The 15,500-nt window shown below is 35.2% G+C and overlaps 1 protein-coding gene across 1 annotated transcript; it reads right to left on the reverse strand.

The window, feature by feature from the left end:
* Window positions 1–10,051: 10,051 nt before the first annotated feature.
* Window positions 10,052–11,893, reverse strand: LOC145685514 (uncharacterized). The gene has a single exon (XM_081757911.1). It carries the CDS (start codon window positions 11,891–11,893, stop codon window positions 10,052–10,054), a length of 1,842 nt encoding a protein of 613 aa, XP_081614037.1.
* Window positions 11,894–15,500: the final 3,607 nt, after the last annotated feature.

Genomic DNA, 15,500 nt, shown 5'->3' on the forward strand with positions numbered 1-15,500 from the left:
TAATGCTTCTTTTAAAAGATCAATTTAAAATCTATTTTATACACAATTGGAGCTGTGTTTTTTCAAATTTACAATTTTCGATGCAATTGAATCTTAGAACTTCAAAACTCACGAAATAACGTACAAACGTACAAAAACAAAGTTCAAAAGTTCAGAAACAAAAACAAAAATGCAATTAATTTAAAAGGGAAAAAGAGAAAACGATATTTGTATTATAGGTATATCAATGTGTTTTCATGACAATGAGAACAAATTAAAAACCAAACACCATATAGCTTGCGATAAATCATTCAAGTTTCGTCTCTGCCTTAATTGATTGGAATATTTTAAACTTTGTAGCCTGTTTCAAATAAATTAGTGACGAACGAGAAAGGAAAATGGTGAACTCTGGCAAATAATTGTTCGAAGTTTTGACCTTGAGTGTCCTAAAAATGTCCAAAAAACTTTGAAATTACACGTTTGAATTTTTTAACAATGCTGCCTTCACTTTTAGACCTGAAACAAATATATGTTGTACCTAAAGATATTGCAACATTTCGAACAAAAAGTCAGGAACGTGTCCGTAAATTTTTTACGTTTTTTAAATTTTCAAGACGAAAAAATACAATAAAATACGCATAGATTTAAAAAAAATGTTGATGTTTACATCTTTATAGTATCTACAATCTGTGAAATTTTCGAATTATTTGGAATGCCCCAAAAGAATCTTAAAAAATATATTAAATTTTTATCCGATTAAAACTACTTGTTAAGCAAAAGAATACTTTTATTGTAAAAATTAATAGCGTGTAACAGTTTCGCCAACTATTCATTTAGCTTCGTCAAACACTATAAATACATAGATAATGACAGAGTATATATACAAGAGACAGCGAAACAATTCCTGAATGCTGATTAGCTACCACAAGCTACTTCAGCCAATCACTTTCAATCATCAAACCAGAATATAAAACAGAAACCAAATTCGCTAATTCCTTTTTCCCCCTGTTGACATCATATACATACATATGTAATTTACAAAATCACCTTATAAATAACCCTTGAATATGATAACTAAATAAATAGTAAAGAATAAATAAATAATATAAAGTAAATAATATAGAATATATCAATGAATAATACTGAAATTTATAAAAATAACCTGTAGAATTAACATTTTCAATCGGCTCCTTACAATTTATCCCACTGTTCATCATGAACTAGGATCATAAACTGGAAATCAAAACTTAAAATTGATGAAAACTATATTTCATCGAAATCAAGAATGAAAATTATATTTCATCAGATAAGAACATATTCAACTTTAATTAAGAGAAGTTACAAATAGTGATCTCCGTAGTAGAACCCGTCTTCAGAGCCCGATTATCGCAGGTTGAGACAGGTATTAGAGAATAAACGTTATTAATAGCACAGATGTTACTTTCTAAACACATTCTGTTCGTAATCTAAGCGTAGCATACGCGAACGTGCAACACAATTACAAATCATAAACGAATTAAAAAAGTATAAATAAGTCAGGAAGTACCTGTTATAAAGCTACTTTTGCTTATTGCTTTAAACTCGTAATGAAAGTTTGGACTCCTTCACTTAAGGCTTAACCTCTACTGAAGGGCATTTCCTTAAACAATTGGTATTACATAACCCAAAAATCTATACTGTTTATGATACAAAGAAAAGAACTATATTTTTCTATTGATTTTATCTATATACATTCAAAAGGCACACGATGTTAAAAGGCATTTAATGCTAATTAGTTCCAGATATACTGTAATAAGAACAAAATGTATACAGTTCCAACGAGCAATTTCTATTTGCGTGACTTATATTGAAGTGTTTCATAAGCACTACTTCCTAGAACGGAATAGTGTCTAATAAAAACGATGATTCTGTTGTTTTGCTTTACTAGCTGCTCTTTCCAAGTTAATGATTTTTCCTCTTATAATAACAAATGCAACATATATATATATATATATATATATATATATATATATATATATATATTATTTGACACCAGATAGTCACGTTTGATGATTTTAGTGTGTTCTGTTTTGCCAAGATGTTAATCTAGAATGACCACAATAACACTTTACAAAGTGTGGCATTTAAACTTTGCTGGAAGTAGCTGATAAAAAGACGTAGGTGAAAGATTTGAACTACCGTAGTGTTTCAAAAGAAATGTATACAGATTACTGAACTTAACCTAAAGAAAATTTCTTTATTTAGGCCATCCAAAGTTTTCTAAATGTTAAGTCGAAAAGGAGTAGTCGCTAACGTTGTATATATTATATGCACCTTTTTCAGTACAATAATAATCTGGATATCGTCAAAACGTTCACACAATGTCAAATCTCATTGTTTGAAGTCTATTGCAATGGTATTAAATTTAACCAAAAAAAAAATTAGGACAATGAACAGCTCTAACAATGAAAAGTAATACATATCTTATTTTTCTAATCTAAAGTAATAAAATAAGAAAACTATATATATTATTTCTTAATTATATTTAATTATTATTCAAACATATGTTACAAACCTTCAGGTAAGCATATGTTTACATTAGATGTTCAAAATGTTGGCTGTCGGCGGCCAAACACCTAACAGAACGACAAGGAGCCGCTGCAGCTACAGTGGTCAATGTATCAATAGGTTCTCCAGCGTGCCCGGCTTACTTTCATACACTTCATCTTTCCCCACAGTTCCCCACAAGAAGAAGTCCTAGGGGCAAGATGTGGCGAACGGGAAGGGAACTCAATGGGTCCTCTTCGCCCAATTCAATGTCCTTGCAAATTGTCGTCCAGGAAAACTAGATGGTAGTGGGGTGGGGTCCCGTCCTACTGGTGGCAGACTTCATCGTCTTCATAAAGCGCATGTTCACGTGGTAGAATTACTGTACGTAACATTTGCAGGTACGCTTCTCCAGTAACAATGCCATCAAAGGAGGGTCCTATTGAACCCCGAGCTGCAAGTCCACACCAGACAGTAACCCCTGGTAGATTGACTGCTTTATCAACAGACGTGCGGATTTTCGGGTGTCCAGTAGACACAGTTATATCGATTAACTGTTCCATTTAGTTTAAACTGGACCTCATCAGAGCACGTTACCTTCGTCAGAAACTGTTCATCGTTAGGTACCATTTGCTGATACCATTCACAAAATATCAGTCGACGATCGGGATCCTCATCATTAATGGCATGCAGCAATTCCGGAATGTAACATTTCCACTTAGCGTTTTTCGTAATTAGTCATACACTTGTAGTGCTAACTCACACCTCCTGTGCACATTGCGTAGCAGAATTCTGTGGTGACATTTCAAACTTTTCCAACACGGGAGCCGACGAACCAGGACTTTTTTGCTGTAGGCGTTCTTCTCGAACTTCCTTTGTGAATATCGGAAATTGTTCCATACACCTCAAACTTGTGAACAATGCGTGTGGTTGATGGTTCAGTACCAAACTCCCCTCTTCACTGACACTGCACTTCAATGGAATTCCCAAACCTGATACAACACTTCAAAACGTACTTACGCTAATTGAACGTCAAGCGTGCTCCTGCCATTTTCTTATCTCACTAACCGTGCTGGCAGTACCGACGTCTACCGGCAGTACCGGCAGTACGGTTGAGCAAAAAACCATACTACAACATAATTTTAACTTAAAACAATTGACAAAGTCGACATCTATTGGGCGAAAAACCATACTACAACATACATTTCAGAACAATTGTCAAGGCCAATATACTGATACGGGATGACAAAGAGTATACATTTTTATGACGAAAGGAAACACATATACAATTATTCAATTATACATGAAAGTTACATAATTCAGCTTTACATCTCATAACGATGTCCTCTTTCCTAAATGAGACGGTTATTATTAAAAATGAACAAATATTAAAGGAAGTGATAGAATGAGAATGAGCAAGGAAACGAGAGAATCCGCGAAAACTGAGAATACAATGTTACCCATCAGAAATAACAATAATCTAGAATCGGACCAGGGATTTCCCTGTACCAGAAGAGAGTGTTATCAATTATTCAATTCAAGCTGGGATTACAAAGTACTCCCACTTCTGTGTCAATATGTTGCTTTCTGTTGTATTTTAAAAAAAATCAAACTGATAAATCTATTACAAACTTGTAAATATGGCAATAAAAAAACAGCAATAGAGCAAAATCCACTTTATAAGAAGCATTCTACTACGAGTGCACATAGGATTACGAATGCCCAACAATAAGAGAAAAGAAGTTTTCTTATACCTAAGCACTGAAAATGTTTAACTAAAATGTGTCCTTTTTAGTTGTAGTCTATAAAAACTTATTTTTTCACATTTACGATCAGTATCATAAAGAAATATTATTTTTAATTACATATTCCACTTATATTTTACAAAATTTCTGAAAAATAAAATAACAAATGAACTACTAAATTTAATTTTAGAGTTTAACACTATTTATTAAGGTTAATTAGAATAATATTTTTATTTCAGGGCAAGTCGCATTGGAAAACCCAGCTGTTCTCTCGATTTATTTTTTAAACTAATGCTACGATAAAATAAAATAACTCATCAGATAAGTAGTGCAGCGTTAGCAAGAAGATGGGACAACTGAAAATACGAGTGGTCGTAGCCAATGCATTCAATAGAAGCATAAAACATATGGTAACGGTATGGAAAGGTTGTTTTTATATATAAATAGTACAGCCAATAAAGGTTCTATGTCGGGACTAATTAGTAGGGCAACCAGAAATCACAAAAAGCAGTAAAAGCTACAGCGATATTGTATATCTGTGAATTATTTCTATTTTTCTTCTCCTATTTTGGGCAAAGGTGCTACATAAAAGTGCACAATCTCTTATTAAGAAGAAGAATATATATATATATATATATATATATATATATATATATATATATATATATAATATATGTTGATATTATATAGATAATATGTAATCCTGGTTACAGTAACAATATCTAGTTTTTTGTTTTGGGTTGCCATGACAACTTGTACTTGTTAATGGAGTTTAGAAAATAAAAACTCGTTGTGATATGGAAGTGATGTGTCTAATTTGGAGATGATGTAATCACTGTTTCTCGCAAATATACGTATAAATTAAGGTTGCTTGATAGTGGTGACTTAATTTACTGTTCGAACAGGGCTATGTAACAAAAAATAAGTAAGAAATAAAATATAACGTTGCATTATAGATGGTGTTTTCCGCACAGGATACCGTGAAATTTGTTAGAAGTTAAGTAAACAGTCTCATATATAACAGTCACAACGGATTACACTTTTATAAGAAATAAGAAAAAAATTTATCGAAATCCTGAAATGAATATTCACAGAGGTGAAAGTATCAATAATGGAGTTAGTGATGCTGAAGCATCAGTGTCTGACACATCAATGAATGTGTCTGATCTTATCAGACAGCTAGGTCAGCAGATAAATTACATGACACAGCAGAAGGATACTAAATTTGACCAATAACGCTGCAGATGGATATCAAATTTGAACCAACACAAAAATGAATGCCGAATTCGAACAAATAACGCAGCAGATAAATACAAAACTGGAACGAACCGACTGTTGGATGGCGAAAATTCTTCACAGATTTACAATTGTACAAAGTTCTGTTGAAGTAGTAGAAACGCAAGTTAAGGAAAACAAATCAGATTAGAGAATTACAAGAAGAAATACATTCTATCAACGAAAAGATTAGTACTGTAAATGGTAATCTTGATCCGGTCGTCAACATAGACTATGTGCAACCAAAGGTATAGAGGATAGTGATCCACCCGAAAGCTATTCTGAGAGGGATAATAGCGTTTCTAGTATCGGGAAAGAAGAGAGAAGACCGCATCGATCGCATCTGAGGAAGAGCACATACGTAAAATCTAAATATCTAAGATATTCTAATAATTATAACCATTTTAAGTTTAACGAAATAATATCTTTAACTAAATTTAGTGGTGGATGGGAAGACATAACGGCAAGTACGTTTTTTGAAAAATTCGAAGAATGCCATCTATTGGCGTAGCTAAATCTAAATTTCTTAAAATTTTGCCACATTTTACTACCACCTTGCTCAGTATGGTTCAAAGCGATCAGGGGTAGTTTAGATTTCAAAAACACCCTGCTTTCCAATTTTGAAAATGATTTTATGTTGGCAAACCGTGACGCTCAGATTCGGTACAGACGTTATGATCCAAAGATACATAAAAGTCTTACTGTTTTTGTGATTTCCGTCTATAATGAGTTGAAATTGATTAATCAATATCAACAGGAATCACGCGTTATCACATCAATCCGAATATTGTTAACTTTTAGGTTGCAGCAAATATTGGTCTCTGCTCAGTGCTTTAATTTATATCATCTACTTACGATAGTTCAAAATTTTGAAAGCCTGTCTATGTTGCAAAGTAATACTAACCGAAACCAAGCTAATCATATTTCTGTTCGAAATATCAACATGAGGGAAGAGTGTAATCCTAATGCAAGAATTGGCATTATATTCACTCGTACCGGTAATATAACCGAACCTAATTTCAGAAGAAACAGAAATAGTAATCGTACATTTAGGAATCCTGCCAACAATAGATCTAATTTTCCTCGACTGGATTTCGTAATAATTACATAGTTGGAAGAAATTTTCAAAATAGGAACCAAAGAACTGGTGAAGTAAATAACACGCAGAAATAGTCAAGATTGTGCAATTCAATGCAACCAAATCAAATCTTTTCGTAATGTAACTTAAGCTAAAGTTATGGCGTCCGTCAAAGCATAAAAAAATAAATGGATGCAATTAGTTGAAATGTTAGTTCCTTCAGAACTTTTATCCAAGATTAACATAGATAATGTCGAGTTTCCAGATTGATTCTTAGTATAATAATTTCTTTATTTGTATTATTCTTTGATATGATATTGATCAGTTCATGTTTTGTTTCACTTTGAGTATTGTTATGATTTCTTTGTAATTGGCTTTAATTCTGAGTATTGTGCTTTCAAAGTCGTTTATAACCATCTTATTTATGCCCAAATGGAAGAAATAAGTTATGTAGTATTTCAATAAACACTAATTTGATTCGTCAATAAGCTCGAATAGTGTTGAGTTAAAGAATCTGTTTTAGAACCTGAATAATTAACAAACTGGTCAAATTTTGAATATGTCTTCGGAGCGTGCGCGCACCGACTGGATCCGGTAGAGGGCGTTCCTAGCTAACGAACGAGTGGCTGGTCAGTTGTCTCCGAGCACACAGAGAGTCAGGACAGGCTTTTTCGCGCGACGTGTTTCTGTGGGTGGTGCAAGCCGAAAATACAGCGTTCGTTAGAGCAGAGGTACGCGATTAAATTCTGTGTTAAACTCGGTAAATCTGCGACAGAGACGTTTGATATGATCAAGGAGGCTTACCCAGATGATGCTTTAGCAAGAAGTGGTGTGTTTCGGTGGCACAAGGCCTTTTCGGAGGGCCGGGAAAAGGTCGCCGATGAAGACCGTGCTGGAAGAGCTTCGACTTCGACAAACACCGACAATGTGACTCGTGTGCGCGAAGTTTTGAACTCAGACCGTCGACTAAGTATTCGTTTAATTGCCCAGATGTTAAATTTACCAAAAACCGTGGTTCATGAAATTGTGACTTAGCATTTGAACATGCGCAAGGTGTGCGCGAAGATTGTCCCAAAAGTGCTCACTGACGACCAGAAATTGCGGCGAGTGGAATTGTGCCAAGAAAATTTGAACATGTGTGAAAGTGAACCCCAATTTTTTAATAACGTAATCACAGGTGACGAATCATGGATCTTTGAGTATGATCCCGAGACAAAGAGGCAATCTTCCGAGTGACACATGCTGGCGTCTCCTCGCCCAAAAAAGGGAAGAATGAGCAAATCCAAACTGAAAACGATGCTCATTGTCTTTTTTGACATCAAAGGCATCGTCCAACATGAATTTGTTCCTCCTGGACAAACCGTCAACGCCAAGTTTTACGTGGAAGTGCTCAATAGACTCAAACGAAGGGTCAATCGGGTCCGACCAGACATCGGACCCGACTGGAAGCTGCACCACGACAACGCCCCGGCTCACACCGCCTTTCTTGTGAACAGCTACCTCACCAAGGCCGGCATCCCAGCAGCCCTACAGCCCAGATGTGCCCCCCACACTTCTTTTTGTTTCCTCGCGTGAAACAACCGATGAAAGGCAAGCATTTTGAAACGACAGAGGAGATCCAAGCAGCTTGCACCGCGGCTCTCAAGGCTATTCCGGAGAATGACTTCCGTGGCGCCTTCAATGCTTGGAAATTGCGCTGGCAGCGCTGCATCGACGCAGAAGGAGCCTATTTTGAAAGTTTTTAAAGAATTGTAACGATTGGCTCAATATTTTTTTTTAAATCGACTCAGTCCTATTACTTTCCGGACAAACCCTGTATATATCAATGAAATATTCTATTTTCGGGATCACTACAAGCACTTTTCTCACACCACTAAATAATACATATTGGGTTAGTACTGTGGGTAACACTGTGAATAATCCCACTATTTAAGTTCCTTCCAACTAAGCTGAGAATTCACTAAAAATTCAAAGTGGAGTATCCGTGGAAAGAACGTGAAGTATCCATGGTATAAAAATCGATAAGTTGCTAAATACCGTTAACTGATTCGAACTGGGTCAGTGGACCCGAGATTTATTAAATGAGGGCTAGCCGCTGAGTAAGTCTTTGGGTGGCTAGTTATGCCCCTTTGCTTAACTGTTGAGTGTAGCGACACACGAAGACTCCTAGAGTTGAGACGCTCTAGGTACGAGCCGAGTTGACTAACTCATCAATGTTGGTAGTTCATTTTAAAATGTAATCAGGTTAAACCGCCTGTGTGGATATGCAAATTAAACGTTTAAAAATTTGTGTTAATTTACAGTTCACTGGTCACAATATAAAAGAAGGCATGAGTAGTCCGAACGTGAGAACTTCCAAGATAAGAACTGGCTGGACGACATTGCTTGGTGACGGTCCGGCTACCTCGCATCTGTGGTCTACTGTGTCCATAAGTAATTGAAGAAAACGCTTAATTTAATTCAAAGCAATCATATAACGCAATCTTTACATATTAGTGAGTAAGGAAGAAATACTGAAGTATCCAAGTAACGAAATACGGTTTTCATACATATAGTTCATTAAATGAATAGCGTATTTGTTGCTCACTAAAATCTTCCCACCGTGAAGCAACGTTTCGCATATAGGTATTGGTGAACGATGAAAGGCTCTATTGTTCTAGTTCGTGGGAGAGAAATGGAGTTATTAACAGTTTTCACCGAAGAAAAAAATATTTTCGTTGCAAAAATAAAGTATAAATCGAAGAATGGTTTCTGTCTTTCCGAAATATGAAGGGCATCCACAGAAATTACTTATATAACCTGGTAACGGTTATAAAGTACATAATCTTGAAAAATTTATTTTTCTTTCCGGGATTCTCTTCTTATCTCACAGTGATCACTGAACATATAACACATCGTCTAGGTATTCATTGTCCCTAATTCTCATAACATATAAAATTGCTAGTAAAAGAAGTTTGATAAGTATTTCTAATTCTCTTCCTCTGTGCTTGTGTCATTGACATATTATTACAATCATTTATGTAGTAATATCAAAACCAAGATACACACCTTCATAATGATTCCATATAAAGGAAACAGTTACATTCGTCTGAACACATAAGACGGTTTAACTGTATTGATTGAATAGAAAGTTCAGAAAAATATATAAATATGAAGGGTGTATAACGAAATGGGAGAAATATATATCAAGGGAAAAAGTAAGGGGGAATGCGGGGAGACGCCGTTCCCTCACTTCTAGAAAATATATGTGGCATCTCTGCACTTCCTACACAATTACAATGGGCACAGATAGGCACAGGGTACGGCGTGATATCATCCGTCCCCTTACCTCGCCAGATCTATTTTTACCTCTGATATGTATTAATTGTTGTCCCAAAGGCGTGGCAATGAAAATATATTAGAAGAAGTTATTATAGAATTCATTGTCCATTCTATCTTTAACAGTCTCTTATGGCCTACACAGTTTCATAATTCGTTGTCTTTTTCCACCTTGGTTCAAAGATTCAATTATAAATATAATCAAACCTATTAGCAATCCAAACAATAGTATCAAAAATGCTCCAAGCATATCAGAAGTATCAAACGGTCTTCGCCTGCCTTGTTCTAATTTTGTAGATCCATGGAGAGAAACAGAAAACAGTACCTCATTGTGCCATTTTTCAACTAGACCAGCGGAATAACAGTTATTGATAATATATTTGAACTCCTCTACAAATGGAGATCCTCTTTTAAAATAAACACAGCCAGGAAAAGTAAAAACCTTTTCTGAAACTATATGCAACAAGGGATGTCCATCCAAATCAGTAAAAGATTGGTTGTAGCTCAAATATTCAGAGTAACTTTTACTCCAAAAGAATGCATAATTTTTTGTTTTGATTATTTTCTCGAATCTTTCAAGGACTGTAGACACTGGAACATAATTATCATTTATTGCTTTCAGTACAGGTGATGATGAATTAAAGAAACCTCTTTGTGTAATTAAGCCACCAACCATAATTCCAGATTCCACCATCTCTTGCAAAGTATTAATAGGAGGATATTTCTTTGGAACTGTCATAAAACTAAACAACTTTACACTGTAGCAGGTGAGGATCACAAATGAAGGAAAAACCCACAACAAGAACATTACTCTCATTATAGGGATATTTTCAGGTTGTTTGGTCGATATTCCTAACAGAATTGACAGATTGTTAAGTAATGTCAAATAGAGAGGCATCATTCTACGTAAGACCTTTTTTTGTATCATGTTTGTAGCCATAGAACTAATTATGTAGGCACAAAATATTGAAATCCAAATATTAGGGTGAAATGGGAAATATACATTCATCCACTGAGGGTAGATGCCTTGCGTAGGAGCAATGAAAATAGCGTCACCTGAATCGCTGATACATGCACATTCTACATACAAGCACAGCACTTCATTGCAACTGTAAATTGTCATGTCTATGTCATATAATCCAGTCAATAAACTTCTTACAACATGAGGAAGTTTGCTTCTGTGGTACTCATTTAAACGGAGCGTGAAATTGCGTTTCTGGGATAAAACTTCTATTAACTTCCCGGTTTTTCCTCTTAAAGTGAGTTTACCTTCCGAATCTCTTCCACTTATATACCCAGGTGGACCTTTATGAGAAGCGATTGCTAATGGACAGTGATGTAAGTTCTTTAATTTCGGAGGAAACAAATCTACATTACGTTTAAGTTTATTAAATTTATACACGTCTAAGAGAATCACTTTAAGATTCGAATCGCAATTATCGACAAAAGGGAAATACGTGTATATGTTTAGAGAATGAACTTCTCGACCAAAAACGACCAATATGATATTAAATATGTCTCTCTCTAAAAATTGTTTGAACAGTTCACGAACATCTGCTGAGGAGAAATTCTGTGATGTTGAAACAACAATGAGTTTTGATCTTGGATTCCAGAAAGATAAAGCTCTTGAATTATTAATCATGTTATGAAACATGTTAACTTCTTTGAATAGGATAAAGAAATAGACAGCGTATCTTATATTTCTTAGCGGAGCAAATTTCTTAACGAGGTCATTTGGTTGAACATTATTTTGGAGTGTTATCACCAACTGTTTATACTTTCTCAGGAAAATATCTGAAAATTGGAAATTTTTCTCTTGAAACACAACTAAAGTTCTTCCATGGTGGTTTGTTCTCTCTATGATGGTCAACAAACAACGACTGATAACTTTGTCTGACTCAATGTGCATGTTTTGTTGTTTACTAACATCACTCGTGTATACGCTTGTGGTGACAATTACTTGCAAAACCATTGCGAAAATTGTAATCTTCATTTCAAGGCAAAGACAATATCTGTAAATAGATAGAAGGAACATTACTATTTCAGTTTTATTTTATATTTTTTTTAAATTGTTAAGTTAAATTCCATATTAATAAGATATTATTTCAGTGTTCTCTTAGTACTCTTCAATTAATAGTAAATAAATACTGAACTGATGTTCTATAAAGGAAGGTATTTCTGCTACCCAGATATTATTATTTGGTTAATATGTCAGTTATATTCACACTTTTTGATTTTTAATCGTATACATAACTGTATTTCTACAGTCCATTGCTTGATTTCATGTCTCAAGGTTTGGAATTATTGGACTTGATAGGAACTTTATAAATACAAGTTGTTGAAGTGGTAAATTTTCAACTGTGAATCAAGCATAACGAATATATGAAAAGAATCGGAATTTACATTTGAGTACAGTCGCGCACACCAGGAGAGAAAAAGAGAAAGGGAAATGATATATTTCCTTCACCCTAAAGCGCATTGTAACGATTGACAATGGGATCTTCTATGGTTTATAATCGCACATCCGAACAAATCCACGTCTCATATGACCTCGGTGCCGGAAAGCATGATAAACTCGAATTCAAACTGAAGTCACACATTATAATGGATAAATCAGATGACGCTAGACCTTAAATGTGAACACCCTGTTACTTAGACCGAATAGATATTAAGGAACTGAGCAGAAATTGTTTTCGGAGTGTGAATCTTTAAAAAATATTATTTATTTCAGAAATGATTTACGGAATTTAGCAATTGCCTCCTATACAGAAGTTTGCATTTCGTAAAATAATAATAAATGATCCAGCATTGCAAAGTCAGTAATGCTCTCGCCTTTTGTGCGATTGATTTTGGGTTGGAATTCACTCGGTCGGAAAGGTGCAACAGCATTCAGCGAGATTTTTTTTTTCTAGGTTTTCCTCATTCACACCAGGCAAATACAGGAATAGTGCTTAATGTAGAGGTCGCATGTCACTTTCTCATTCATTTCTTCTCCCTTCCCTTAGTTTTCCATCCTCTCCGTGGAATGTTATCCTTCATACTTGACAAACTTAATGCCATAGATTATGAAAATGTTCAGAAATATGAATTAATCAATAAAATAAATAAATAAATAATAGCAATAATAATCTACTTGTTTAATATGACGTTCCACTCTTCAAATGGTTTATCTCTTGTCAGAGGCGTATGTAGAAGGTAAAAATTGGGAGGCCAGCCAAACGCAGACTATAATATTAATAGGTGTACCATGATTTTACTATAAACTTTAAAAATATATATACAATACCTTAAATAATTACATAAATTACATTAATTACATGAAAAACTGGGGGGTTTAGGCCCCCGGCCTCGGGCTAGCTCCACAACTGTCTCTTGTACTGAAAGATATCATAAACTGATATTATTTCTCTTTTACGCTGCAATTGGAAGATTTTACCCTTAATTTAAAGTTAACATTGTTAATTATAGTATGATTTCAGTAGAATAAAGATAATTATTTACTCTTTATAGTCTATACTTTCAGTACAAAATTATCCGAATATAAAAGCTTTTCGATTTATCAATACTTAAAGAAGTTATTCATTTGAAGTTCAATAGATTTGGTTTGTGCTTGAAAAGTTTTCATTGTGAATTATGAATGGAGAATTCTATGGAGAGAGTAACATATTCGAAATCTGCCTCACAAATCGTTGGGAAACTGTTTAGGTATCTAGATTGTTTTCAGAGAATTTATATTGGACTATATATTTGTTCGGAGCTGTTAATCGTTATACCATAAAGTTTTACACCTTATTTATTATTTTATAAACTACAAGTTTAGATTATATGTAATACATTTACCTCATTTGTCAAACGCAGAAGGAACATTTGAATTTAAAATTTTGGTAACAAATTTTCGAGTAATAATTAATGATAACACTGTCAATAAGGCTACAATATCAAAACTTGTTCAAATTTACTTGTTGCCAAACATATAAAAACTGTCAAACATATAAAAATTGCGAATCATATACAAGGTGTCCCAAAAGTAATGGAGAAAAATGAAACCACAGATTTCTGGCACCAAAACAAGAAAAAAGTTTATAGGACATATAGTCCGGAAGTGGACAGTGTCAGGGCTAGACAGCTTCGAATGTGGGGGGAAAGGAACTTCACACTTAGGGAAAGGAACTTGCCGATTTACAAAACCGCATTGATGATGCGTGTGAACAGTTACGCAACACACCGGGAGTGATGGAATGTATTCGAAACTCACGATTAGCACGTTCCATAGATGTGGGAGGACACCACTTTGAACTTTTTTTCGTAGGTACGTTTATTGTTAGTACGTATGACCTAGTAGTTTGTGTAAGATACTACGTTACAAAGACAGTACATCGTTGTGGATAGTGCCTGTTATTTCATTACATGGCACAACTAGTTACACTTATTCTTATCTCTCTCTCCGAGTTTCAATCTGGCATAACACTTTCCATTGCGCCCTGAGATTATGCACCCATGCTAATTGTCCTTTGCTTTGACTCCCATTGTACATGTGCGTGCAATCGTGCTATGGATTACAACTTTCTCTATATGGTTTCTACCTTCACTGCACCGTTCCAATACCCCTGCCGTACAGACTTTCGGTGAATCCCTAAATGACGTACCGAGAATCTCTGACCCAGTTGTGTAACATGCGTCTAATATGTCAAGCCGAAATGATTTTTATATCTTTCTGAACCCCTTCCTAGCTCCTAGCATTATTCCGCTGGCAGGTGTGAAGTTCCTTTCCCCCACATTCGAAGCCGTCTAGCTTCGCCCCTGTCCAATTCCAGACTATATGTCATATAAATATTTCTTCTTCCTCTCGTGTCAGGAATCCCTGCTTTAATTTTTCTCCATTATTTTTGGGAACATCACAGATATGAGACGTACAGGCAAATCTCATGACATAGGAAATGCTGCCACGTTTGCGATGAAAACAAAACGTTGGCAGCATAAACCGACAGATGGCAAAACTCGCGTCATTAAACGTGGTGTGCACTGCAACTGTTAGTGCTGGTGCAACCCTTCGTACGTATCCTCCGCGAACCACAGCTTGTGTGTGTTTCGTCGGAACAGCAAACATACAGTGTTCGACATGGTATCAAGATGCTGTGAAACGTCTGTAGATTCCGTTTGTTATGTTTGTGGCGAGTTCATATTGGCAAGGAAAAAGAACAGATAACAACATTCGTGCGACAAGTGTATCTCGTGTATTTTGGTTGGAGAAAAAGAAACCTGGATCCACTTTAAAGACGAAGTAACCAAGTTATTGGCAACAAGAAGGATCCGAATTTCAAGTCTATCATTGATACTATGCTGCTGAAATACGAAAAGTTAGGCTTCCATGAGTTTCAAGATTCATTTCCTACATTCCCATTTGGACTACTTCCACGAGACTCTGGATGCTGTTAGTGAAGAGATGGATGAGAGTTTCCATTAGGACATCCAAGAAATGGAAAAGCGTTACCAATCACGACGGAATACAACAATGATGGGTGACTTTTGCTGGATGTTGCACCGAGATGAACCCAGAAAAGAATACGCGCGGAAAAGCC

The sequence above is a fragment of the Thermobia domestica genome, chromosome 5 (genome assembly GCF_964235325.1).
Source record: "Thermobia domestica chromosome 5, izTheDome1.hap1.1, whole genome shotgun sequence".
NCBI classification, from domain to species: domain Eukaryota; kingdom Metazoa; phylum Arthropoda; class Insecta; order Zygentoma; family Lepismatidae; genus Thermobia; species Thermobia domestica.